The sequence below is a fragment of the Muscardinus avellanarius genome (genome assembly GCF_963383645.1).
Source record: "Muscardinus avellanarius genome assembly, chromosome: 14".
Classification (NCBI taxonomy): Eukaryota; Metazoa; Chordata; class Mammalia; order Rodentia; family Gliridae; genus Muscardinus; species Muscardinus avellanarius.
The window spans coordinates 7,040,509-7,068,415 of NC_137800.1; the positions used below are offsets into that span (position 1 = coordinate 7,040,509).

At 55.2% G+C, this 27,907-nt stretch overlaps 1 protein-coding gene across 1 annotated transcript; it reads left to right on the forward strand.

Annotated features, from left to right (window-relative positions):
* Positions 1-759: 759 nt before the first annotated feature.
* Positions 760-27,907, forward strand: RP1L1 (RP1 like 1; the record flags this gene model as incomplete). Its single annotated transcript, XM_080710191.1, has 10 exons — positions 760-1,368; positions 5,212-5,353; positions 7,797-12,407; positions 19,257-19,427; positions 19,976-20,172; positions 20,759-20,828; positions 21,134-21,316; positions 23,207-23,305; positions 25,158-25,222; positions 27,851-27,907. 10 exons carry the CDS (start codon positions 760-762, stop codon positions 27,905-27,907), a joined length of 6,204 nt encoding a protein of 2,067 aa, XP_080566317.1.

Consider the following 27,907-nt stretch of genomic DNA (forward strand, 5'->3'; position numbering starts at 1 on the left):
CAGTTTCCCTTGTTGATAGCAGCAGGCTGGGATATCCACACATGGGGTTCAGCGTCTTGTAAAGACTTAGGGGTGGCGAGAGGCAGCATAACTTTGACATGAAAGCAAACACCATACAATGAAGAAAACCCAAGACATCTTAGTAGAACATTACAGACACAGTTCCAAGGCTGTCTGCCCCCAAGGAGTTTGGGACCAACACCTTCTGCCACAGCCCTCCTACCCAGCAGCTGGAGGGATGGAGTCCAGAGAAATGGGAATCCCTGGACCTGCCCAAGGTCTCCTGACTCTTCCTCCTGCATTCTTATTCTGCTTTTCATAGCCTTTGCTTTGTTTTTCTACCTCTTTAGGAGAATATCTGAGGGTATTCACAGAAGTTTAGGACTAGGAGGAGAGGGTAAAAGAAACAGCAAGAGGAAGGAGAAAAAGACTTCGGATACTTGCTCTGTACCTAGTGTGTATATGCAGTCTTTTATTTGATGATTATAACCTCTATGCAGAGTAACTGTAGGGGGAACTTTAAAGATGATGGTATTATCCTACTGAGCCACACAGGTCATGAATGCTGAATTTGAGCTTGAATTCAGATCTGCCCAGTGTCAAATCTTTGCTCCTTCTCACACATGGAGGAGCCTACCTATTCAGGGTTGAGCCATTTGGAACTCTTCTATGAAGGATTGAGACAGGAAATGCAAATCCCATGAGCCACCTTTGACTCTTCTCTTCCATTGCCCTTACAGCTGCCCCGGCCTCTGCATCATGAGCAGTACCCCGAGGGATGCTCAGGCCCCAAGCCACCCGCTGTGCCTCCCGCCCTCTGTGGCTCGCACCCCATCTGTCACCCAGGTCACGCCAGCCAAGAAGATAACCTTCCTCAAGCGAGGGGACCCCCGGTTTTCTGGGGTCCGCCTGGCTGTTCACCAGCGCGCCTTCAAGTCCTTCAGCGCCCTGATGGACGAGCTCTCTCAGCGTGTGCCTCTCTCCTTTGGGGTGCGTTCTGTTACCACGCCCCGGGGTCTGCATGGCCTCAGTGCTCTGGAGCAGCTGCAAGACGGTCACTGCTACCTTTGCTCTGATAGGATACCCCCCAGGACCCCTGGTGGGCCAGGCCGGCCACAGGGGAGAAGCCCCTCGGTTCTGCAGTCGCAGGACTCCGAATGTGGGCATGAGGCATCAGGACAATCCTCTTCCTTGAAGGGTCCCAAGGGCCCAAGAAGGATAACACTGGTGAAGAACAGGGACCCCAGATTCCAGGAGACTGTCGTTCTCAGTCACAGAAACACCAGGAACCTGGCAGCCTTTCTCAGCAAAGCCTCAGATCTCCTGCACTTTCGTGTAAAGCAGCTGTACACGACCAGTGGGAAAAAGGTAGGCGATTAGGTTAACGTTTCTTAAACGAGTCTTTTGGACCTCAGATCAGAATCCCTAGATGAAAGCCAGTCATGGTGGCATACACCTGGTAATTCCAGTACTTGGGAGACAGAGGCAGCAGGATCACTGGCTCTAGGCCAGTGTGCAGAAACTTAGGGAGAACCTGCTTCAAATAAACTAAGAAAAGGGGCTGGGAGTATAGGTCAGAGATAGATTAGATAAATCCCCAGTAACACACACACACACACACACACACACACACACACACACACACAGACAACACACACACTTAGATGAAACGGGAGGCTATTCCTGATTGTTCCTCTACTAATTAGAGATGAATGGGGTGGATAAGATGAATTCGGTTAAGTAAATTAATAAACCAGGTAGTTGCTACTCACAATTTTAGTTCCCATTTACTGAGCACGTAGTGAGTGCATTGTTTCTTTCTATGAGATTTCTGTGCAGAAAACAATTCACTCAAGGTACCTTGTGCAGAAAGTGATTCAATCCAGGCACTTTGGAGCTCCCAAGTCTTTGGAAAGCCAGAGAGTGAAATTAAAGCCGGGTTTGCTAGGTTGGCTCCCCGATGCCCTGCAGGAAGCTACTGCCTCTGCTGGAAGCTCCTGTGAACACATGCTCAAGAACACTTCATGGTAAGCTGGGCCCAGGAAGCCCTGGCAGCTGCATCTTCACTCCCAGGCGCACTGGAGTCCAGTGCTGCTACTTTCTGGTCCCCACATGCCGGTCTTGCAACATTACCCAGAAGCAAGAAGAAATGCTACCTGCCCACCTCTGCTCCCCAGTCTCGATCAAGTCCTGTGACTGAAGGAGAATCCAATCTGTGTCTAGACCAACAGCAAAGAAGGCTAGCAAAAGTTACATTTGCCTTTCCAGCTTTTGCAGAGCACGAGTTTCCACCCAAGGTAGGCAGAATGGAGATGGAGGTTGACTGAGTTCCCGTACAATCTAACCCCAGAGCTCCTGAGCTCTGGGCTACACCATTTCACCCGTGCTACATCTACAGACAATGGCTGTAGCAATACGTTTCTAACTGAGAATAATGCAGCTCAGCTTCCTCCTTGTCCAAAACATATTCACTTTCTTCCCAAGTCCCATCATTGCTGGACCACCTGCCTTTTTATTTAGCCATAATCCCACCTTGCTATCTTCTATTGTAAAATTTACCAAAATCCTCAACCATCAAAATACCTTATATAAAGTAGTCTAAGAAATCAAGAACAAAAAATAGAATATTGGTGAATATAGTATATGCCCAGCAGAGATGTACAGAAAATGAGGCTACCTCCCATGAGGCCATCGCTGGTGTTTTAAGCTTCTTTCTGCCCGTCCCATGCCCCTCCTGAGGGAGTGACTGAGCCCTAATGCCGACAGGTGTGGGCCATCGGAGGCCCTCCCTGTGTGGCGCATCTGTGGCCTTGTGTTAACTCTCATTGCGTGGAAGCGGCAGTCACGGAAGGCACCCCGACAGGTGCCACGTCCCCACTGTGGGTCAGCAGCCCGCTTTCCCTTGATAGTGACAACCAGTCACCCCACGCAGCGCAGAAGCTCTTGTTGACTTTGGCTCGTCTTCCTGCGGAACTCCACGCAACCAGGCGACTGTCTCACCTTCCTGCTCTGAGAAGCCCATTGTGTCTCCCAGAGGGAATGTCCTCCCGGGGGTCCTGGGGCCTCTGAGCCAGCAGAGCCCAAAGTTGCTGGAAGGGGAAGCAAAATATTTGCAGACATAGGTGCAAATGAGTGCGAGCCGGTCACAGGTGTCATGACGAGAGAAGCCATCCTCATCTCTTCCCCTTAGGTATCTCTGGTTTGTGGAGAAGTAGCACTACGGATCAGCCACCAGTCTGAGCACCCATCACATGCTGTGAGCTGATGCCGCAACACCATGAAGGATGCCCCAGCTGGCTCCCAAATGGGGGCTTCCGAGAACAGTGCACTGTTGTGGCTGCTTTGGGGGGTGAGGGGGCGTATGGCTACACGGAAAATCCCATGGGTGTTAGCCCACTGCCTCAAATTCTTTGCTTTAAAATCAGTCCTTTGGCTGGAAGTGCCCTTCCCGGGTCACGGCAGTGATGAGTAAGGCACTCAGTGAGTCCGTGGATGAGGATACCTGGAGGATTGTGGGAAAGGAACACAGGTCTGGCCCTGGGAAGATGCGGCAGCCAGATCTCTGCGAATGAGAAGGAGGCAGAGTCTGCACTGCTAGTTCATGCAGCCGTGCCAGCTCGTTTGCTAGTCCATGCCCTTCTGTTCATGAGCTGACTGAGCAGGTCCCAGGTCACCGCAGAAAGAAAGAGACTGGTGTGCACCATGCAGGCTGATTCGCCCACATGATCACAACCTTCTGGTGGACACACACAGGACACAAATGTTCTCACCCTCTGAGCCAATCCAGAGGGATCCTTTCACACATTCATCTTCGGAATTCCTTGCCACCAAGCCTCTAGTCCTGTTTCTTGCGAGCCCTCGATCATCAGATTGGACTGCTAACCACTGTCCATAAATGGCTATAAACCCTCTTGCTGTTGGTCCTTGCATGAAAATAGCCAAGAGTCACACCACCCCCTGCGCTTTCCTCCCCTGCCGTCCCCATGGCCTCCAGTACGTATATAATGCTGCCACGGCCAACTCTGGGTCACATTGGCATATTCTGTGCAGCCCTCTGAGGCCAGGATCCAGTATGCTCTTCTTTAGTAAACTGGTCCTAGGGACTCTCCCAAGAAGACACAAGTGTGTGGCGAGGGGAGGCAGCATCGCAGCAGGCTCAGGGGAGCTGGGGATGGGAGCCACCTGCCCCATCAACGTGCTCGTGTCTTCTTGAGTTTGGTCCAGGGCATGTCACCTCTGCCTGGTATTCAAGTGCAGCTCCAACAGGGGCTCTACAGCTTGATAGACCACAGAACCCAAGTTTAGCTGGGTTTCAGCACCCGGCAGAATCAGCTTGTGCATCTGAGTTCTGACTACAAAAGAGAAGAGATTCTTTGGTGATGGTCGCAGAAGCTCGGGGTCCTCTGGCGGTTCTTGAATGGAGTTTAGATGCGGCGCCTGCCACGGCTTGGGGTCGGAGGCAGCCAACCTTCGCTTAGTCCTCACAGTTACCATCCTTATGACGAGGGTCATTGCAGGAGCCAAAGTTGTGCTCTCAGTGAGCCCTGCTTCTGTATCAGAGCTGATTATCTAATTATAGTGAATCCTAGCAATAACGCAAAACCTCAGATACGCCGGCGCCTCTGGAGCCAGGGAAGAGTCTCTAAAAGCAGGGGCCTGTTTCCATGAGCGGAATCCAGCGGCAATATTGCCCGCTCAACTGGAAGCTGGGGGTGGGCAAGGCCACACCCTGCTCTGGGTCTGGGTGGACAGGGGTCAGGAGCCTGGACCACTATAGGAGCCAGGAAGGGAGGACAGCCTGGAAGAGGAGCGATTTGCCATCTTCGCGCCACTGGGGCACCGGCAGAGACAATGGGCTTGGATCATACTGGAAAACATGGCTCAGGCACCGGAGAGGACTTTCCCATTCAAGAGGGTGGCCTCCTGGAGAGAGAAGAAGCCCGACCGCTGACCTCTTTTTCTTCCAAAATGGCCCATGGTCTTGGCTCACACCTGGTGGATGGAGGGCTATAGGCAGAGAGTGGCCCCATGGGAACACCTCAGCCTCCAGCTAGCGATGGAGGTGTCATGGGGAGTGGGCAGGTGTTTCCTTGGATGGGAGGTAAGATGTGCAGACATTAGGAAGGACTGAAGGGACGATCTTCCTCTCTGTGGCCTTCCTGGGCAGGAGGCCCTGCGGGCCAGGCCTCTGCTCACACTGTCTTCCTGCAGGTGGACTCTCTGCATGCACTGTTGCGCGGCCCCTCCATGCTGGTGTGTGCTGGGAACGAGGCCTTCAGACCTCCAGAGATGGAGACCACCCAGAGAAACAGGACCAAGGCTTTATCTGAGCTGACTTCAAGGAACAAAAACAGTGAGTTGGCTTTGGGCTTCCCCATTCCGATTTGCCCTGGATGGTGGTTTCACAGGGCCGGGCAGAATATCCCCTCCAGGCAATTCTGAAAATGCATCCTGGGTATTCCAGTCCTTTGGGGTCCCTGGTGCTTCTTTCTCCTTCTCATCATCCTTGGCCTTGATTGGGTTGAACGTGTCAGGGGGATATGAGATAGCAGAGTGTGGTGTTTAGAGGCATTAGGAGCTGGGCATGGTGTTGCATGCCTGTAATCCCAGTACTTGGGAGGCTGAGACAGGAAGATCGCGGGTTCAAGGACAACCTCAGCAAGTAGTGAGACTCTCATCAACCTAGCGAGTCCCTGTTTCAAAATAAAAATAAAATAGGGCTGTGGGTGTAGCTCAGAGGTAGAATTCCCTTAAGTTCAATTCCTAGTGCCAATAAATAAATTAATTTTAAAAACTAAAGGCACTAGAAATTAGAAAATCTTGAGCTTCAAGTTTCTAGGGTCTAAAATAGCCTTGGCTGAGCAGCGTGGTGGGCGTGGTATGGAGTGCTGGGCACCCTTTAAGGGTCATGACTGTCTTGGCAACAGTGGTGGCCTGCAGCAAGGTCACACAGACTAAAACCCTCCCTGACAGTGAGTCAAACATCCAGACACAGCGCCAACCAGGTAGCCATGCAACCAGCCTGCACCGGGCCCCGGCCTAGGCTTTGCTATCAAACATGTGATTTAAAAAAGCACAATTGCCGGGCGTGGTGGCGCACACTTGTAATCCCCGCGCTTGGGAGGCGGAGACAGGAGGATCGCGCAGGTTTGAAGCCAGCCGCGCACGCTGGCTTAGGAGACCCTGTTTCCAAATAAAAAATATAAAAATAGGTCTGGGAGTGTAGCCCGGAGGTAGAAGGGCTTCCAGGAACCCAGTACCACCAAAAAAATAAATAAATAAAAATAAATAAATAAAAAATATATAAAATAGGTCTGGGGGTGTAGCCCGGAGGTAGAAGGGCTTCCAGGAACCCCAGTGCCACCAAAATAAATAAATAAATAAATAAATAAATAAATAAATAAATAAAAATAAAAATTATATATATATATATATATATATATATATATATATATATATATATATATATATTAGGTCTGGGAGTGTAGCCCGGAGGTAGAAGGGCTTCCAGGAACCCCAGTACCACCACCAAAAATAAATAAATAAATAAAAAATAAAATAAAAAATCACAATTAACAAATGCAGAATGAAAATGAAGGCGAGATTATTGGAATGACAAGGGGCACATTTTGATGAGGTAACAAAGCGCTGTTAAGAACATCTGTGATGGCGACACTGCTGACTGTGCTTTGGTGATTGTGGCAACCGGAGCCTGAGGCACAGACTGGTCCAGGCCCATCCTCAAAGAGCCCTGAGCTCGTTTTATGCCTTCTTCTCTCCAGATGTGCTTGTGAGGTGTGTCTTGCTGGCTCAGCCTCTCTCCAGGTGTGGCCAAGGAGACGAGATGAGAAAGTGCTCGGGGCTCCGCCCTGTCCCCAGTGGCCTCTTCTCTTTTCCCTGGCTGGGGTGCAGGCTGGACTATTGGGGTTTGATGTTATATGTTCAAACCGTTCTTGGAAGTTGTTTATGAGCTCACAAGCTTGATGAATGTGAGCATGGCCCATCACTACAAACCATCATGGCGTTTTACATTTTGCAGGCAGGTTGGAAGGCAGCTGTGTACTGAGCATGCCCCGGTGTTGCAGGTGGGCGAGGGCGACCTGCAGTGAAGTCGCCTGCAGCCTTCTTTCTCTCCAAAGCCTGTGTGTGAGGGCAGGTTTGCAGCAAACTTTCCATGCACGGCCCACACAAACCTACCCAGCTGATGCTGTTGTGCCTCTTTTACAGCTTAGGAAATGGCTCTGCCAGCTTTACCCAGCTGGGAGCTGGCAATGCAGAAGTCACATTCAGACTCAGAGGAGCATCCAAGGAGAATCTGCCTTCTCCCCTTGCAGTGTCTGATTCCCTAGGAGCTCGGCTACATCTCTAAGTTGATAGGCTTGGGTCATGTTTGTATTTTTTCTTCAGTACTGGGAATGGAACCCAGGGACATTCTGCCTCCGAGCTACACCCAAAGCCCTATATTTTATTCTTTATTTTGAAACAGGGTCTCACTGAGTTGCAAAGGGCCTCACTAAGTAGCTGAGACTGTCCATGAACCACAATCCTCCTGTCTCAGCCTCCCAGATGCTGGGATTACGAGTGTGCGCCACCACGCCCGGCTCATGTTTGTAATTTTGAGGTGCTGGGCTCAGTGGGAACTCCTGACAGCTCTGCAGATATATAGTCCTAGAAAGCCTCTGCCTCTGTGGTGTGTGGCTGCGGCAGTGCGGAGGAGGCGGTCGGAAGCTCCTGGCCCCGATGCTCCCAGCAGCTCACTGTATTTTCCTCTTCTCTCACTCTGTGCTGCGCTCCAGGCTGGGGGCCGAAGGCCAAGCAAAGCGTGATGCACCCCAGGTCCCGGCCCAGCAGCCGTCCGCAGCGGTTCTCCTTGCCATCGGAGAGGCCCGGTGTCAGCGACGCCCCAGCATCCCTGCACGGTGCCTGGGTGGGGCCGGGCCCTGACAGGCACCCTCAGGACACGCCTGGCCAGCCCGGCCCCTTGGTGGCTGGCGAGGACATGGAGAAGAAGGTGCACATGAATGAGGATGGCAGCCTGTCCGTGGAGATGAAGGTCCGCTTCCAGCTCCTGGGCGAGGACACGCTGCGGTGGTCCCAGAGGGTGGGGAGGGCCAGCGTCCTGGCGGGAGCCAGTGCGGAAGGCCCGGGCTCGGGAGAGGTGGACACCCTCTGCTGCAGATGGCGGGACCACCCTTGGGGCTTCTCAGAGCCAGGGGCACAGAGACGGAGTGCCTGTGAGGCAGGGTGCCAGGGAGCGCTGGGTGGGGGCCAGCAGCCAGGACCCGGCTACGAGATCTGGCGGAACCCCCTGTACCTCCCCCAGGGAACAGGGCCAGCTCCCCAGAGGACTGTGGGGCTGGCGCAGCTCACTCACCGCCGGGGCCGCTGGAACCCAAGGGACACGCACGGGAAAAGACAGAGTAAAGATAGCGATAGCTCGGCCTCCAGTGCTGGGCGCCCCGAGGGCTCTGGCCCAGAGTCCTGCAGCCCCGGGACCCCTGGGGGCAGCGGAGGCAGTGAGAGCCTGAGTCCAGCCTCTACAGCAGCTTCCCAGCACAGAGCTGAGCAGGAAGTTGGCGAGGGCCCGTGTCCAGAGGGAGGCGGACAAGGGCAACCTGGATGTCCCCGCAGCCAGGCTGCAAAAGCGTCCCATCCTGGCTCCTCAGCCAACGCCGGGCCTCACAAAGAGTCCCACGAACAGGGCGACCAGCGGCAGGACTGCCTGAGCCCGGTGAGGGCTGTGACTTCCCGGGGGAAGGCCGTCCAGGACCGCAGCCCTGGTGCTCCTACCCCGAGTCCCTCGTCTTTGAGCAATGGGGACCTGGGAACAGAGAGGAGTAGGCAGGTCCCCAGATGCCCTCAGGCGGGAGGTGGGCCTGTGATGGGCCTGTCCCCGGCTCTGGACCACTCTGGCTCTTTGGATGCAGAGGAAAGCTCTTGCCCACTCCCTATCTGCAGCTCAGCCCAGCGGGGGAAGAGGGGACAGCAGAGCCCAGCTAGAGCTGTGTCCTCGCCCAGTGTTCCTGGCCTCAGCCATGAAGCCCAGAGAGGCCATGCCAGGCAGTGCAGGGACACCCACCTCCCGCTGGACTCGCCTGTAGCCCCACAGGCCCCAAGGCCAGGTAGCCCAGGACCGCAGTTTCCTCAGAACCCATCCAGGGGCAGGGAACGGGCCTTGGGGGACCTGCCGTCCTCCTCCCCTGGGTCTCTTGACTCCCAGGACCTGCCAGCAGCCACCGACTCCAGCGTCACACGCGTGAGTTACCCTGACAATGCTTCCAGCCTCTGCCACCATAGCACCCACTCTGCGGGGCTGGAAGGGAACACCCAGGGCAAGGCCTGTTCCCTAGCACACACACAAGGGGCTGGCAGCCAGGGGGGCCAGGCAGGGAGCACCCCCAGACTCTCTGTGCCCTTGGCTTTGCCACTCAGATGTCCTGAGGGGGAAGAGGCAGGAGCCCCACACACTGAGGCATCCTCCATTCCCAGGAGCCCCACTGGTGAAGCGCAGGCCCCACCGGGACCCTTCTCTGAAGCCTGCCGGGTGTGCGGCAGATACTGCCCCGTTCCCCCCGAGGGCCAGCCCCGCACCAAGACGCAAACTTCAAGCAGAGGCAGTGCCGATGGCGGCCACCAAAGGGCTAATGATGGGGGGTCAGGAGGTGTCAGGCTAGGGGAAGAGAGAGGGGAGGTGGAGTGTATATTGTCCCCCCGCCCGAAGTCGGCAGCTGTGGGGAGAACGAGCATCGTGGTAGGAAGAAGCAGCCCCAGGCCTGTTGCTGGGCGCAGGAGGGCGCTGCTGGGGGAGCCGGCTGCTGATGGGGAAGGCCCAGAGAAACAGCGGGGAGAAGGCAGCCGGACACCTGGCGCATTGCCCAGCACCTCGCCCGACACCGTGGTCCGTGAATGGCTGGACAAGATCCCAGAAGAGCCCCTCCTCATGAGATATGAGATGGTGGATGAGACCACACACAGGACAGGCAGCCAAGTCCCCAAGGGCCCTGGCGAGGACCCCAGGGACGGTCCTGCTCTGCCCGGCCTGGGAGAATCAGCTCAGGCCAGACAGCAGCCCCCAGGAGGGGACCCTGAGGAGCACCCAGGGCCAAACAGAGCCTGCCCAGGGACTGGGGATGTGGGCCCCATGCCAGGAGATGGCCCTCACCAAGGGGCGGCTCTGGGTGAAGCGTGCAAGGCCCCTGTGGCAGTCGGAGTGGGAGAAGAGGCCCCTGGGGGCCACAGCGTGAGTCTGGGTGTCCTGCCTCGCCGGGTCTCCACCTCCACCCGGATCATGAAGGCGCTGATGGGCTCCAAGCAGGGCCGGCCCAGCAGCCTGCCCGAGGTGTCGGATGCCGAGGCCCGGAGGCTGAGCTACTCCGCCGGGGCCCTTCTCGCCTGCCTCGAGGGGCTGCAGTTCTTCAGCGAGGATCTTGGATCTTCTTCCGGAAAAGCGAGGCTCGCGGACTCCCCTGGGTACCAGGAGCTGCTGAGCCTCTCACAGAACCTGTGGCCAGGGTGTGGCCTTGGGCGAGGCCAGCTGGACTTGAGCCTCGGAGAGCTCGCTTCCCGCCAGGCCCTGCCGGTGACTGAGAACTTCACGCCTACCTCCTCCTCCGGCGTGGACGTGAACAGCGGCTCGGGAGGCTCTGGGGAGGGGAGCGCGCCCTGTGCTGTAGACTGTGGCCTGGTCCCTGACAGGATGGAGCTGTCCCCGAGGATCTCCCAGAGACCAGATTCCAGTGCCTCGGAGCAGCTGGCGGATGTAGGAACCCCGCACCTGAGTTGCCCCGGGGCCTCTCCCGGGCCCCCAGCCTGGGAGTATGCCTCCTCGAGCAGAGAAAATATAGAAAGAGGCAGCGGCGAGCAGACTTCCAGTGACAACCTGGGCCAGCTGGTTGAAAGTGCAGCGCAGGCGGGAGGGGTGCACTTAGAAGCAACAGAAGAAATAGACTGCCAAAGACCCCAGGAAGAAGGTGTCGAGGAGGCGGGGCTTCCAGAAGACCCAAGAGCCAGCCAGCAGGAATTGTCAGGGGCTGGCTCCCGGGATGGGGAGGGTCCCGGAGAAGACCTGGGAGAGGGAGCAGGAAGAGACCCTGCCTCTCCAGGGCTGTGCCCCCCTGCAAGAACAGAGACGGCCACCCAGCATCCCCAGCACCCTCTCAGTGAGAAAGACTCAAAGTCTAGTGACAGTCAGGCTGGGCCCAAGTCAGAACCCAGTTCCAAAGAGCTGCCCAGAGCCACAGTGACCGTCTGTGGGCAGGGCCGGGCCTGGTCCTCCCTGGGGACTAGAGAGATGAGCACATCCGGGGCCTCTAGAGCGTCCCCAGACCCCGACCCCATCTGGCTGGCCCAGTTACTGACGAAGATGGAGAAGGCCTTCCTGGTTCACCTGTCCCACGCCACGGCCGAGCTCCGAGCCCGCTGGAGCCTGCAGGACAACTGCCTGCTGGACCAGATGGTGGCTGAGCTGGAGCGGGACGTGGCCCTGCGGCTCCAGGGCAGCACGGAGCGAGAGATCCGGAAGATCCAGAGCCGGGCTGGGAGGCGGGCCCTCAGAGGGCAGGCATCCCTGCAGACCGAGCAGCGCCGGCGCCGCCTCCAAGGCCTGCGCAACCTCTCTGCCTTCCCCGAGGCCGGCGGGGGTCCCCCGTCCCTCACCCTGGAGGAGGGGTCCACCCTCCGTGCAGCCCTGGGCACCCGGCCGGGTGGAGAGGCTGAGGGGGACGAGTTTTGTCCCTGCGAGGCCTGTGTGAGGAAGAAAGTGACTGCCACGTCCCCAAAGGACACAGCAGAGGCCTCCAGTGCACCTATCAAAAAGGCCTTTGACCTGTGGCAAATTCTGCAGAAGAAGAAAGGAACTTGTGCTGAGGGGGAAGGGGAAGAGGGGGATCCTGAGAAGATAAGGGCAGAGCCACCCCAGGATGAGACCAGGGTTGCTGAGGCCCCTGATGGAGGGCGAGAGCCAGGGCTGAGCTCGGATCGCTGGGCAGGCAGGGCAGGGGAGGGCCTCAGCGGGAGCCAGAGGCCCAGCAGAGGCAGAGAACCAGAGCTAGTGGAGGCCACTGGGGCTGGCTACCAAGATAGAGAGGAAGATGGAGCAGCTGGGGAGAGGGAAGGCAGAGTCCACACTAGCCTCTGCAGCCCCCGGGAGGAAGCTGAGCCGCTGGCAGAGAGGGAAGGAGCCTTGCCTGAGCCCCCTGGGCATGCCGACACTTCCGAGGCCACAGGACGGAGCGATGGTGTGGACGCCGCAGAGGCCCAGGAAGCTGGAGAGCCCAAGTCAGAAGGAGGAAGTCAAGGCGAGAAAGAAGGTGGCCCTGGGGCTGGCCCAGCACAGGGCCAGGGAGGGGAGAGCTCTGGAAACAGCAGCACAGACCAGGAGGGAAAGCCTGTGCTGCCCCCTGCCCCAGGTGGGGACACCCCTCCTGCAAGGCCAGGCCCCCAAACACAGGGTCACTCCTCCAGCTCATTATCTCTGAGCAACTGCTCCCAGACCTCCCAGAAGGGCTCACGTGAAGAGCATCCACGCAGAGACCTGCGGGGCACCGCGGCAGAGGCAGAGGGAGTCTCACACGCAGAGAGAAAAGTCAACAGGATGTATCCAGAAAGTTCCACCTCTGACCAAGAAGGGGCGCCTTCAGGCCAGGGGACTCCAGAGCAGGGGGTGGGCGAGGAGGCGGCCAGAAGCCGCGACCAGACCTGGCGCGGGGCAGAGGGCTTCAGCCAAGAAGACTTAGATTTCTAGGCGCCCAGGGGCAAGAGAAGCGCGGGTTCCGGGGCTGTGCTTGTGAATATTCTGTCTACAAACCTGAGTGAGGCTCAGACCATCAGAGACAGCTCGGAGGATGGACAAAGACGAGGACCTGCCAAGGACCCTGCCCACGCCACAGTATCCCCGAGGTCTAAACCCCGAGGCTTCAGAGGGCCCACAGGCAGGGTGAGGAGGTTTATCTGCACATCCAAGTGTTATCTCGGGTCAGAGTGAGATACCAACGGGAACTCCTTGGTGGGCGTTGGCTTCCGCTAGCAATGGCTGGTCCCGTCCTTTCCCGCTGATCTCCTGCTGTTTCTCCTTGGTCTCTCCTGGCACCTCATTTGACTTTGAGGGACTTTTTTTCTTTTTGCTAGTCTTAAATATATTTGGTGACTCTGTAGATGTAAATACTTGGGAAAAGCGGAGAAATTCAGGGTCATTGAGTAAAGCTTGTTCTCAGCCCCCAAAGTCCAAGGGTTTTTCCTTAGTTCAGATACTGGTGATGAGAAAGTCTCATCCATCAGAGGTGGCTCCTGTTACGTGAGTTTCCTTCCATCGAAGACTCCTTTTCTAAACATGTCTGGTTGAGATTGCTCTCCATATGACACAAACCACTTTTTAATAAACTACACTCAGAGCTGGACGCGGTGGCACACTCCCAGTACTTAGGACGCTGAGACAGGAGGAGCACAGGTTTGAGGCCAGCCTCAGCAACTTAGTGAGGCACTCCACAATTTAGTGGAAATCTGTTTCAAAATAAAAACTAAGATAGGACTGGAGGTAGCCCGGCGTGGCGGCGCACGCTTGTAATCCCAGCATTCAGGAGGCTGAGACCGGATGATTGCGGTTCGCAGACAGCCTCAGGTACTTAGTGAGGCCCTTTGCAACTCAGTGAGACCCTGTTTCAAAATAAGGAATAAAAAAATAGGGCTGGGAGTGTATCTCAGAGGTACAATACCCCTGGTTCCATCCCCAGTACACCACACACACACACGCGCGCGCGCACACACACACACACACACACACACTAGGACTGGAGGTGTAGCTCTCAGAGGTAGACTGCCACTAGTACCACAAAGCTACCCATGGTAAGAATTTTCCCCATTTACTTCCAAAGCTGCCCAAACCTAACTCTTAATACCAGAAGAATGTTCCATTAGGAGAATATAAAATACTTCATCATTCTCCCTACCCTTTTTTTGACCATTTATGCTTGTGTGTGTGTGTGTGTGGGGGGGGTACTGACAGTTGAACCCGGTGGCATTCTCCTTCTGAGTCACACCCCCAGACTGATCTTATTTCTTATTTGGGAACAGGGTCTCCCTAGGTTGCTGAGAGCCTCGCTAAATTGATGAGGCTGTTCTTGAACCTGAGATCCTCCTGTCTCCGCCTCCCAAGTACTAAAATTACAAGTGTGCAATGCCACACCCGGCTGTTTCCATTTTTGTTGTTGTTGTTGTTATTCTTAAATTTTTTTCTCCTTAAATTTCTGATATTTATTTAAGATAGATTTCTAAGCATGAAATTACTGGGGTTTTTTTTGTTTTTGTTTTTGTTTGGTGGTACTGGAGGTAGAACCTAGAGGCTTTCTACCTCTAGGCTATACTCCCAGACCTATTTTATATTTTATTTAGAAACAAGGTCTCACTAAGTTGCTGAGAGCCTCACTAAGTAGCTGAGGCTGGCTTCGAACCTGTGCGATCCTCCTGTCTCAGCCTCCCAAGTGCGGTGATTACAAGCGTGCGCCACCACGCCCGGCTCTGAAATTACTGGTTTAAAGGTTAAATTACGTTGACTTTTTTTTTTTTTTTTTTTTTTGGTGGTGGTACTGGGGTTCCTGGAAGCCCTTCTACCTCTGGGCTACACTCCCAGACCTATTTTATATTTTTGAAACAGGGTCTCTTACGCCAGCGTGGCTGGCTTCGAACCTGCGCGGTCCTCCTGTCTCCGCCTCCCAAGCACGGGGATTACAAGCGTGTGCCACCACGCCCGGCCTTACGTTGACCTTTTCAAGACTCTTGAAATACTTTGGCCAAATTATTTCCCCTAAAGGTCGGCAGTGTTGAACATCACCTGCCCTACCGCACATGGGTCAGTGTTGACATTTTTGTTAAAAGAGAGAAATTGCAGCCGGACGTGGTGGCGCACGCTCGTAATCTCTGCACTTGGGAGGCAGAGACGGGAGGATCGCACAGGTTCAAAGCCAGCCGCGCTGGCTTAAGAGACCCTGTTTCCAAAAAAACACCCAAGAAAAGTATAAAATAGGTCTAGGAGTGTAGCCAGGAGGTAGAAGGGTTTCCAGGAGCCCTAGTACCACAGAGAGAGAGAGAGAGAGAGAGAGAGAGAGAGAGAGAGAGAGAGAGAGAGAGATTATTTGCTAATTTAATGGGCAAAAACAAGGGCTTCATTTTAATATGGTACTATTTTAGATCTATTTGATTACTAATGAAATTAAAATCTTTTCTAGCTTAAAAAATTTGCTTACAAATTATGTGTATGCCTTTTACCTATTTTTTCAACTGAGGCCCCAGCTTTTTTTTTTTAACAAGCTGATTTACATGGGCCCTTTGTCATGTTTTTAAAATTTCTATTCGTTATTTTTGAGATGTATAAAATGCCGTCTGTCCACAGCCTTCTATAGCAGGCCTTGGACTGGGTCCTGTCTAGGAGGGAGCTCCTGGGGAGGGCTGAGTTTCTCTGGTTCTCACCCACTACCCTGTTCATTTAGACCTTTTCAGAATCTCTAGGTTTATGAAAACAGCAGTGTGGGCCACACGAACAGGAATTGGTCGCTGGCTATCTTAATGTATCCACCCGAAGCCACTGGTGCATCCTGCATCTGCAGTACCTACCCCGCAGAGGGAGAGGCACTTAATAAAATGTGATATGTTTTTAAATTTCTATAGAGGTGATTCTTTAAGGATGTTACAACCTAGACGTGAGTTTCTGCGTCTGTGAGTGTATGCGTCACACTTTTGTCTATTTGGGGGTAGAGTGTTGCTGGAGATTGCGTTGACTCCCAGAGCCCGTCAGCATCCGTTAACACTGGTACTGGCAGAGTGGCTGGTGAGGACACCACACTTGTGGTCAGTCAGGGTGACCAAGTGGCCTCTCGGACCGGAGCCCCGGGGGAGAGATGGCATCGCGAGCTTGGCCTGCAGGTGGAGTTGGGCAGAGCTGTCCAGCCTTGTCACTGAGTTGGCAGGAGGCCCCAGCACACACCTCCTCTGCTACGTGAGGTCCCCACCCATCCCCCAAGAGATGTGTGAGGGTGCTGTTTCACTCCCCGTGGCCCTCCCCACCCGACGCTTCACTAGAACAGCCTCTGCCTCTGGTCAGGGGGTGCAGCGGGAAGAGTGTGAGACATGGGTCGGAGGACCTAGGCTCAAGTCCCGGAGAAAACACCTCAGTTTCGACACCTATAAAATGGGCTGGGTAAGGTTTTCCTCACTGTACTGTTGAGAAACAGAGGAGATGACGTGAGAGACGACGTCGCGCCTGTGCTGGGGAGTACCAACGTGCTGATCTTAACTGCGGTGTGCTTGGCGCTCACAGCGCACGGGGTACCACGTGGGAATCTTCCCAGAAACAATCCCTCTTCCCCACGCCGCTGCGCCCTTTTCACAGATGGACTAGACGAGATGTGTCGACTTGCCTTTGCTCACCCGGCTAGTCGGGGGCGATTGCAAGGTCTAAACTCAGCTATTTCAGATTCTAAAGTTCATGCCTGCTTTTATCGTATCTTTTTTTTTTTCATTTTAATTCAGGCCTCATGAATACGTAACTTAGCTAAAGGTGGTCAACGCTTTGTTGAATTAATTGACCTCAAACTGCTGAAGACTTAGGAAAGTAAAGATGGCTTTTTGTTGTTATCATTTGACTGATTACATGCTGTCTTCAGTAATGTTCTACTTCTGTGCAGATATCAATAGCTGGTGATAACCTGGTTTCAGAAAGCCCAGGGCTAAACTGAAAACTTATCTAAACACGGGATTCTCCTCTTAGTTACAAACTCATCTGCTTTAAGACCCTAAACATTTCTGTCCTTTATATTTTAAAAAAAATTGCCGTTAATGGACAACTCAGGGCTTTCTTCTGACCTGGAGATAAGGCATGTCAGGGTCCTAACTAAGGTGGAGACCTCGGTATCTCCTCCCCACCCCTTTCACTGAAGCAACCGCCCTGCACAGACCTCTGCAATTCAACATCTCTTGAAAAGGTTGGCATTCCTGTGGTCTTAGCCAGCTCCTGAGTCCAGACCTGGTCATACATCATCCCAAATCCCGCCTCAGTGATTACAGTTTGTATGGTAATGCAAGTGGCTGGCAGGCTGCTTTCTGAGCAGCAGGAGAAGGAACCAACCCTTCTCCCTAACCACATTGTCCAGCTAGCAGGGATCAGCGGCTGAGAACCAAAGACTCCCATCCAGGCCCCACACCAGAGACTGATGACTGGTCTAGTTAGGGCTTCAGCTCCGCTTCTTTCTTTTTTCTTTTTTTTTTCTTTTTTTCTCCTCTCTCTCTCTCTCTCTCTCTCTCTCTCTCTCTCTCTCTCTCTCTCTCTCTCTCTTTCTCTCTCTCTCCTTCTTGCGGTACTGGGGATAGAATCCAGGGGCATTCTATCTCTGAGCTACACCCACAGCCTTACTTTATATTCTTTATTTTGAAACAGGGTGTCACTGAGTTGCAAAGGGCCTCACTAAGGAGCTGAGGCTGTCTGCGAACTGCAATCCTCCAGTCTCAGCCTCCCGAATGCTGGGATTACAAGTGTGCACCACTATGCCTGGCTCACTCTGCTCCTTTTATTTTTTTTATTTTTTATTTTTTGTGGTACTGGGGTTCCTGGAAGCCCTTCTACCTCCGGGCTACACTCCCAGACCTATTTTTATACTTTTAAATTTGGAAACAGGGTCTCTTAAGCCAGCGCGGCTGGCTTCGAACCTGCGCGATCCTCCTGTCTCCGCCTCCCAAGCACAGGGATGACAAGCGTGTGCCACCACGCCCGGCTCACTCCGCTCCTTCTGAAAGCTTCCAGATGAGTAGGCTACTGGGTTAGTCCAACATCCTTTGGACAGATCCACCTCGAAGACATGACCACGCAAGTAGCCAGGATCACACACAAGGCCTTTTTCCATCTCTCTTATCCCTCATGCAGGAGTAAGAGTCTGCAGAGAAATGTAGCACACAGCAAATCAACCCCTGGCCATCAGGCAAGGTGCTCTTCCTGCACACCCCGCACCCCCAACATCCTTGCACTGATATAAGCCTCCACAGGGCCTTCTAAGTGGCCTGAGAGGTGATCTGCCCTTAGTCTGATAGAACCCTGAATACAAGCGCATGTTTGGAGGGCACGGCTGGGGGTGGCAAACAAAACAGGCCAGCCGTGTCCCCCTCCACTGTAATGAGCATAAGATCCGCCTAGAGAAGGGCTTACACAGACAGCACCACCCTTTGACATCCCGACCCAAGGTGTGAGAGGGGTGGGAAACGTGCATCCCAGTAGACTTGTGGAGGAAAACCAGCTTGAGTCCCCGCTTGAGTCCGACCTACACCCGGCACCTGCACTGCACCCGGGCTCCAGAGAGAGGCTGAGCACCTCCGGCCAGCCTCAGCCCAACCAGTGTGCAACACACACACACACACACACACACACACACACACACACGGCTTCTTTGCTCTCCGTTTTTACATAGTTTCCCCAAAGGAGCGTGGGTCTGCCAGTGTCGACCTCTTTCTCCACCTCCTTCTCCTGAGAGGCAATTAGGTGTGTAAAATGGCTTCCTCCCTGACCCTCCTCTACCCCCAGGGCCACAGGCCCAGCTGGCAGCGCAGGCCCCTGGGGACTTTGTAGGGAGGAGCCCCCAGGACACGGGACTTGCAGGCCTGGTCCGCCAGGTCCCTGAGCTCGCTCCCTCTCACAGACCCACCTCGCTTCATGACTTGTGCTGGGGCCAGCGGGCTTGCCCTCCTGGGTGCTCAGTACAGGGCCTTAGGGCTGCCAACCAGTGACTGCATCCCACGGGGAGGGCAGCTGCCTCAAGTCGCCCCTCCTTGGGACCCCCCACCTTCCCACTGTCCCCCATCCCCAGAGCCACCTAGGCCTGCATCCCTGAGGGCCTTCCCCAAGCTCTCTGTGACCCCTGGCTCCTGGATTTATTTTTTTTTATTTTTATTTTTTATTATTATTATTATTATTATTATTATTATTATTATTATTTTTTTTGCGGTACTGGGGATGGAATCCAGGGGCATTCTACCTCTGAGCTACACTCCCAGCCCTATTTTTTATTCTTTATTTTGAAACCGGGTCTCACTGAGTTGCAAAGGGCCTCACTAAGTAGCTGAGGCTGTCCTCGAACCACGATCCTGTAGTCTCAGCCTCCTGAATGCTGGGATTACAAGCACACCATGCCCACTCCTGGATTTTGAGAACTGGCTCGTGGTGATCCGTCTGAGGCACGGGTTCCTCGCTGTGATGGAAGCCCCTTCCCTCCTGCCTCCCCCAGCCCAGATGTGGCTCCTGCGGGGGAGATTATTGCCCGCATTCCGGCTGTACTCAGCGCCCCTGCCCGGCCATCTACGCTCCTACTTTTGGGCCGAGGCGCCGAGTCTAGGCTCCCACCAGGCCCTGCCTGAGCCCCAGCTGCTACATTGTCCTAAGCCAGGACACTCAGCAGGTATGGCCAGAGCGGGCCTGGGTCCCGGCAGGGTCAGAGGCAGGCTGCTGGAGGAGTCCTGCTGAGTGTCCTGGCCATCTCAGCCTGCGCACACCCACCAGTGAAGCCGCCCCAGGCCTGGCAGTTGGTCCTCACCATCACCTCCCCCATCTGCTAAGCTACATTCTCTCCCTCCTAGTCCTCACCCTCCACCCTCCCAGAGAAGTACCTCTCCAAGTTGCTTTGGTCTGCTTGTGTGTGTGTGTGTGTGTGTGTGTGTGTGTGTTCACGCGCGCGTGCGTGCGTGCACACACGGTACTGAAGATTGAACCCCAAACCCTTTTTATCTTTTATTTTGAGACAAGGTCTCATTAAGTTGCTGAGTCTGGCCTCAAACTCGGCAATCCTCCTGTCTCAGCCTCCCGAGTACTGGGATTACAGGCCTGTATTGCTGTTCCCAGCTTTTGGTCTGTATCTTGTCAAGAGCAATGGCCATGGGGAGTCAAGGAGTCAAGGCCAAGTTTGGAAAGGCTTGGGTGCAGCCCTCGGGCCACGCCCCCCCAGCCCAGGCCTGAGATGCGGGAGCACCGGCCCCTTCCTGGCTCAGCACCAGAGGCCTGACCTCCAGGACTTTCTGCGCAGTGATCTGCCCTGCCAGGGCCAGGCCCGCACAGGCTCACACGGGCGGAACTATGGCAGCTCTGCTGCGTGGATGGAAATCCCACACTTTGGCTTTGGCCTGGGCTGCAGCCCTCTGCTCGGGGGAGTACCTGGCCTTTTCTTGGGGTCTGGCACCTTCAGGTTCACAGTGGCCTGGAGCAAAGAGTCGGAGGCTCGTGTTGTAGCCCCTTTCTAGTTCTTCCCGGGCCCAGCAGCCATGGGTTCCCTTGGGCTCTGAGGCCTTTCCTTTCTGGAGTACCCTGCACCTTTCTGGGTCCAGAAACCTGAGGGTGGCACATATCTGACCGCAGGGTGCACTTTGGAATCCCCTCTCCCTCCCAGGCCCAGCACCCACAGGCTCACACTGACCTCAGCTTCCAGGCTTTTTCTCTGTAACATTCCTATGCTTGGTGGAGTCCCCAACCCTGACCAGGCCTAGCTGCTGCAGTCTCACACTGGCCTCAGCCAAGGCCCTGTGCTCAGGAGTGCCTGAGGGCTCTCCCCGGCCTGGGCCCTGGGGCCTCCACTGTGTGTGCAGGCCTGCACCTTCCTGCCCAGCGCTAGAACCACACACACTGCGTCCCCCCAAAATCAGGATCTCTTCCCAACATCCCAGGCTGCCTCGGGAGCGTCCTGCCTGGAAGCAAAGCACAGGGTGCCTTCTCAAAGCTCTGGCCGCCCTGCCGTTCTAGAACAAGCAAACCCAGGACAGACTCTCGCTGGGCACAGGGACCGGGAAGCGGGAGGGCCGCGGATCAGAAAGTGACTCATTTTCTGGGACAAGCCTGCGTCCCGCATCCCATTTCCTTCTGCCCCAACACAGCGAGCTGTCCTTGGCGGCGAGAGACAAGTCCGACTGGCCAGGCGGCTCCAAACAGTGCTGGGGACGCGGGGTAGAGGGCCGCCTCGCAGCTCTTCCCTTCTGCTATGGGCGGCCACTAGCTCACGCTGCCTTTCTGTCACGGTCTATCACGATGCCCATCGGAACAAACCAGCAAGCGCTGAGCGCGAATGCTGGGGAGAGGCTCTCTTCCAGGCCTCTCCGAGCCTGTGCCCTGTGGGTCCAGGGCTCTTCGGCCCTGGGATGAAGCTGGGTAGTGGCTGGTCCATCTGGTTGGAGCAGAATGCTCTGCAGCCAGCCCTGCTCGGCCTGGGACCTGGGCTCCACGAGACCCACCCTGTGGGCAGCAGCCATGACCGAGGATCCAGGGTAAAGAGGGAAGACTTCCAGGTCTTCCCGTCAGACAGGCGTGAGACTTTGAGGCAGGGGGCCACACAGCTTCGTTTCTATCCCTGTTACTGGATATTTGTCGTCCAACAGCCAACTCAGAGATGAAGAAGAGCATAAAGGCCCAGAGAGGTCATGCCCCTGCCCAGGTCACTCAGCAAGTCCTGCAGAGCCAGGGCTAGGAAACAGGCAACCTGACTTGCAAGCTCCATGGGGCAAGAACTTAAGCCTCAGATCCTGCTCCTCCCGGCTCCGCTCAGCTCGGGCTGGGCAGGGAGGGCAGCGTCCCAGCCTAATTAGAAGCTGTAGAGGAGCAGGGACATGGGGGCCCGTGCTCCAAGATTAGCGCCCCCTCCATAGATCATAGGCGTGCCAAGGACATAATAAATAATCTGCCCAAAGGTTTTAAAGGTAAAAATCAGCAAACCATTAATAACGTCCCGGGGACCATACATCACCCTGAAATCTTCCCATTACGCGCTCCGGGCCGATGTGCATCTCCCGGGCTGCTGCTCCCCCTCCCTTTCCCAAGCTGTTTTGCTGCAGTTTGGGAGCCCCTCCCCCACGGCCTGGCGGGAGGATGAGGTGTGAGGCCTTTTAGGGGACAGGGGCATTTGCCATCCCCAAGAGGTGGGAAGGGGAGGGGCCGCTACCTCTCTGGGGCCCCCACATTCTGCTTCCAGGGTTCCTTCCAGTGGGTGGATGGAGTTTGCAACATCGGCTCCCTCCCCCAGCTCTGGGCAGGGCTAATGCTGTGGCCTCCCGCTCAGCAACAAGGAGGTTTAATTAATTAACACATCAGGGTCACTTTAAATAAGAGAAGTGCTGATGGCAGCGGTTTCCAATCCTGGTGTACCTGCCCACGGCAGCTGGGCGAGAGGCAGGACGCAGGGCCAGGCCCGGCTCCCCACGTGTGGGTTGATGGGATGCAGAGCTTTGTCTGGAACCTTCCTCCAGCACAGGTTGAGACACACACACACCCAGTCACTCCCTCCACTGCCAAGCAGGTGAGTTAGAAGACAATCCTAAGGCCTGGGCAAGAGAATTGCAGGTTCCAGGCCAGCCTCAGCAACTTAGGGGACCCTGTTTCTAAAGGAAAAATGTAAAAGGGCTGGGGGGACGTGGGGTAATAGCTCAAAGGTAGAATGTCCCTGAGTTCCATTCCCAATACCAAAAGGTGAATAAATGCAGCGAAATAAACTGCGATCCTTGGCGGCTCTTCGTGGCAGGTGCACGCCGCGGTCCACAAGCTACTTCTTTGCCGGGCTTGTGGCCTGAGTGGCTCTTCACACTGTCACGAGGAAAGGTTTCACGGAAGAAGGCGCAATGCAGAAAGCAGGAGGAATTCTGCGCCCACTGACCTGCTCCTCCGAGGAGCCTCGGGACCCCTGCGGCTTGGGGCGGTGGGTTTGGGGGTCGCTCTTTCCTAGGATGTCACTGAGCCATCCTCCTCGCCTTCCTGGGGCTCTTTCCTCACCTACAGTTCCCAAAGTCCCTCCCAGCTCTGGAACACAGGCGGTGTGCCTGTCCATGTTGTCCCTTGTCCTCGCTGGGTGGAGATGTCCACAGGCGGCTGGGTCTCCTGGAGCACTGGGTGGTGCTGGCGCACGGCTACCAGCTGCAGCCAGCCTTCCTCCCGGCTAGAACACACCGTCCCCTCTCCACTGCTCAAGGCTCTGCCGCCAGTGTTTCCTGGGTCAGTCGCCCCATACATTTTACAAAAGCCCCACCTGGTTTCTTTCGCTCTCAGAACAGCCTGGACAAGGGCCAGGCGGAGCCTGTGAGGCGATGGGTGAGGACTGGAGACATCCTTGCAGTGACGGATCTTTTATGGAGAGCCGCTGGAGAGCCCTGCGCCAGCACAGCCAGTGGTGAAGGCCTGGGGCTGGGTGGTTCTGATCTCCTCTGGCAGATTCCCCTGAAATACCAGCGTTCCTGAACCTGGGGGACACCCTGAGCTTCCTGCAGGGGGCCCTCCTCTGGCACAGGGTCCCTCATGGCGCAGCTGCAGGTCTGGAAGGGTCGGCTGGCGGGGCCCTCTGGCATCCCCTCCTGCCCCACTCTGCTTACCACGATCATCATTTGGGAGATTACCACTGTCTTCGAGCCTCAGTTTACCCACTTATCAACACTGGCTTCATGCCTGCCTGCCTAATTGGTTGTGCGAACTCAACGGTAGAATAAATGGTCACATCACAGGCAATATTTAGTGATGTTGTTATTACCATTTGGCTTAAGAGGTAGAGAGGCTATTAGTGTCCAACTGGGCAGAGAAGCACGTTCAAGTGGGATGGGGGCGCGCTGAAAGAGACATTCTGTTAGCAGCTCTCCAGGAAGAGGAAGGGCTCCAGAAGGGGGAGTGGGGAGCTGGGGGTTGCAGGGAGTGGTCAGAATAGTCCACAGCACAGTGGTCCGAGTGAGGGGCTATCTTGGCGGGAGCCAAGCAGGCATGGGGACCGGGCGCCTAGCTCCGAAGGGAAGGGCCCCTCCCTCAGGCCGGGCCGCGCTCCTGCAGAGGTATCAACGAGGATGATGGAGTGCACTTTGCCAACCATCTGTCCTAAGAGACTCGGGCTTCGCTCACCTCCCCATCAGGGTGACAGACCCCCGGCCCCCTCGCGCCTTGATGGATGGCCCGAGCTGGCTTTCATGTATCTCCGTCTTCCCCAGAAGCGGTGACACGAGTAATTGGTGTCACCTCTGTGATGCGTGCCAAGGGCTGACAGAACAGTCTATAGCAGGGACTCCAGTGGTCCGCCCCGCCTGTGGGGGAGGGCACCGCTCGGGCGGCCCAGGCTCTGGGGTCCCAACCCGGAGCGGCTCCTGGAGTTCTGTGCTGGCACGGCTGGCATCTGGGATCACACTTGTCCCCGGGTTGTCCCCGGCGTATGACGCACGGCTCTCTGCATCTTGGGAAACGGAGTCAGAGGCCCTTGGAGAGCCGCCGCCCCCTGGCTCCTGCCAGCAAAGCGGCCTTTGTTCCCCTTGGGGCTGATCCGCCCAAGGCCAAGTGAAGTTGACCCGGAATAGAATGAGACGTGGGCAGAGGGCAGAGGGCAGGTGCTGGGGATGCCCCTGGACAAAGCCAGGCGACCTGGGGCACTTTATGTTAGGCTGGGCTTGACCTTCCTGGTCACGTGGAGACACGCAGGGTGACCTCTGGGACATCTCATGTCCCACAAGAGCGTGGCAGCCCAGCACACACACAGCTTAGTGCAGAGGAAGCCAGGACCGTGCACACGGCTTTCCTGGTGGTGGCCCAAGGGGCACAGATCCTCAGCCCCTGTTCAACAGTAGACCTCTGATGAGCCATCCACAAATGGCGGCTGTCTCCCGACACCTCAGTGGCCAGTCCTGACTGTGGAAGGAGTAGGTCCTCTTGAGGATCCCTCTTTGGGCTCCTGTAGGGCGCTCAGTCATTGGGAAAGAGTGGCCTAATGTTTGCCCAAGCCCTGTGGCATCTGGTCTCCTTCCTGCCCCAAAGGGCCAGCCTGCCTGAGGTCCCATGGGTCCCAGCCTCGCTCAGGGCTGGGCTGAAGAGCCATCCTGCTGGGCATGGACAGGTGGCGCCAGTGCCATCCTCAGAGCACTTGTCCTGCCTGTCTCCCTTGTGGGGTTAGTGGCTCCCAGTCTGCACCTGCCCCACCCACGGAGAGAGGGGCTCTGGGCAGCCCAGACAGAGGAGGGCGGCTCCCTGGGGAGTGGAAGACCGCCACCCACCCTCCCCAATTGCCCGTTCTAGAGCAGTCTCCAGCCTGCCCGGGACCTGCAGATCCTTCCTCGATCTGCGCGGCGGGAGAGCCCCTGCCGCCGCTCATTGTCCCCGTTACCACTTTTCCTCTGCCACATTTTTCCCTTATCAGTATCCTACACGCCGCAGCGGCTGCACAGGAAAGCGTGGCTGTCGCCGAGACTGCAGACTGGCCAGGTGTCCTGCCCCACAATTGGTCCCTGCAAGCCTGTCCCAGAGTCCCAGCCGCCTGGTCCTCTGTGGCGGTGGAGTACCAGGCACACGGCCTGGCCTGTCTGGAGTATCCTAGGCCCCGTGCTCAGGGTGGGGATGGGAGACGCTGGACCTGGGCCTCTGCTTCCCAGCTGAGATCACAAGGAGCAGGTGGCATCTCTGAGTCCCTCCACTGAGGTGGATGCTTTGCCCGAGAGGGCGTCTCTGAATCTGTGTCTCATGTTAAGCACAGGTCTGTCAGGTCCATTGGAAGGAGAAAAACAAGCAAGAACATAAAAGTGTTTTGGAGACTGATGGACTGATGGACAAGTGTCGGGGCTGTTGGCGGGAGCAACCCAGCCCTCCCCCAGCCCGCAATCCCTGACTACGATTAGGGTTAGATTAGGGCTGGCCCAGGAAGGCGGCTCACACCCCCCCAAGCTTGGGGAGCGGAGGATGGGGGAAGAGGGAAGGAACCCACTTTTTGTCTGTGCTGGGCTAGCATATCCTGGGTCCTCGGTGCGAGCTGGCTGGTGGAGATGCAGCAGATACAAGGCACCTAGTTACATTCACATCTTCAGACAAAGAATGCTTGAAAAAAATATTAGTATGGCCATGCCGTATTTGGCACAGATATGCTAAAAAAAAATTGCTCTTCGTTTTATATGAAATCCAAATGTAACTGGGTGTCCTGTATTTTTATCCAGTGCAGAGCATGGCAGGGAGGTCCTAGGGAGGTTCAGACAGGGCAGAGCGTGAGTGGCATCCTCGCGGCCCAGCCTTGGTCCTGGAGTTCCTCCTCAGCAACTCTCCTGAGTTTTCTAAGGGAGGTCTACAGGCAGGAGCGGCTTTCCAGGAAGAGATGCTCCGGGATTGAAGGCTCTCAGCACAGTCTGGGTGGGTCCAGCCTGGGCCCGGGGGTCTCTGCTGCCTCCTGGGTGGGATGGGAGCTTCGTCAGGGCAGGTGGGTACAGAAGGGGAAATCAGCCCAGGAAGGAACCATCAGCCAGTTATTCCCACAGGTGGGTGCGTTTCGCCCCCTGCTGGCAACAGCGGGTATGACGGGTCCCATTCAGGGTTGTCCTCAAGCACTTCAGGATCTGGCTCAACTCTTCCTGTTGAAAAATCTGAACTGCAGGTTTTCTATGAAGAAAATTTCACCATTTTGAGCCTTCACTGCTGAAAACCCTCCGTTTCTTTTATTCTAGTCAAGTGGGAACTTGGAGAAAACACAATACAAAGTTTGCCCGTTTTGTGTTTCGGAAGGAGGGAGATTGAAAACATCAAGAAACATAAATAAATAAATAAATAAATAAATAAATAAATAAATATAAAAAAGAAAATAGCTGGATGAGGTGGTGCATGACTGAAATCTCACTACTTGAGACTGGAGGTTCACCAGTTCGAGACCAGCCTCAGCAACTTAGAGAGGCTCTCGGCCAACCTAGAGAGACCCCGTTTCAAAACAAAAACTCAAAAAAGGGCTGGGAGTGTAGCTTAGAGGTAGAATGCCCCTGGAACCAATCTCCAGGACCACAGATAAAATAAAATGAAGCAAAAATGCATGCATGAGTCTTGAGGGAATGTCTCCCAGGCCCCTAAGGCTGGGATGACCAACAGGGCTGGTCACCAGGGCAGGAAGTCCTTATCTCATTTACTGTACTATGAAGGAGACTCCAAAGCCAGGCTATGTGTTTGCTGTCCCCACCTCTTGACGTGGGTGACTGCATACTTCCTGTGATCGTCTTGGCTACAGCTCAACACCTCCAAGTGCCCAGTCACCCCAGGGCCAAATCCTCTGCACTCTGCCCAAAGGGCCTGCAGCGCAATTAGCACCCTGCAAATCACTGGAGGAGATTGCAAGGGGTCAGTTAACACCCATCAGAGAAAGGTTTATCTGATGCCTGGAACACAGGAAGTGGTAGACACTTCCACAACCCAAGGGGAAATGGCATACTTGCAATATGACCATGGAGATATGCTGCACACAGACAGGGTAGACCTAGGTTCTGTGGGGCCTCAACCATTGGGAGTCTCCTAAAGAAACAGAGTAGAGCTGGCCATGGTGGCGCATGCTTGTAATCCCAGCATTTGGGAGGCTGAGCAAGATTCATGGCCAGCCTCAGCTACTTAGTGAGACCCTATTTCAAAAATAAAGAATGAAAAAATAGGACTGGGGCTGGGTGTGGTGGCACACGCTTGTAATCCCAGCATTTGGGAGTCTCAGACAGGAAGATCCAGGTTCGCGGCCCGCCTCAGCTACTTAGGCCCTCTGACACTCAGTGAGACCCTGTTTCAAAAACAAAGAATTAAAAAAATGGGCCTGGGGTTGTAACCTGGAGGTAGAATACCCCTGGGCCCAATCCCTAGTACCTCAAAAAAGCAAGAAAGCAAGAAAGCAAGAAAGCAAGCAAGCAAGCAAGCAAGAAAGAAAGAAAGGAAACAATATAATATTGCAAATATACTCTTTGGCTCAAAAGTCAACATTCATTTGGCTTGAGCAAGTAAATCACACAAATAGCATATTGTTAAGCAGACTTTATCATCAAGGGCAGTTTTAGGTTCACTGCAAAGCTGAGAGCACAGAGCTTTTCCCTGTGTCTCTGTCCTCAGACAGGCACAACCTCCCTGACTAGCCGCAGTCTCGCCAGCCTGGTGCAGGTGTTATAA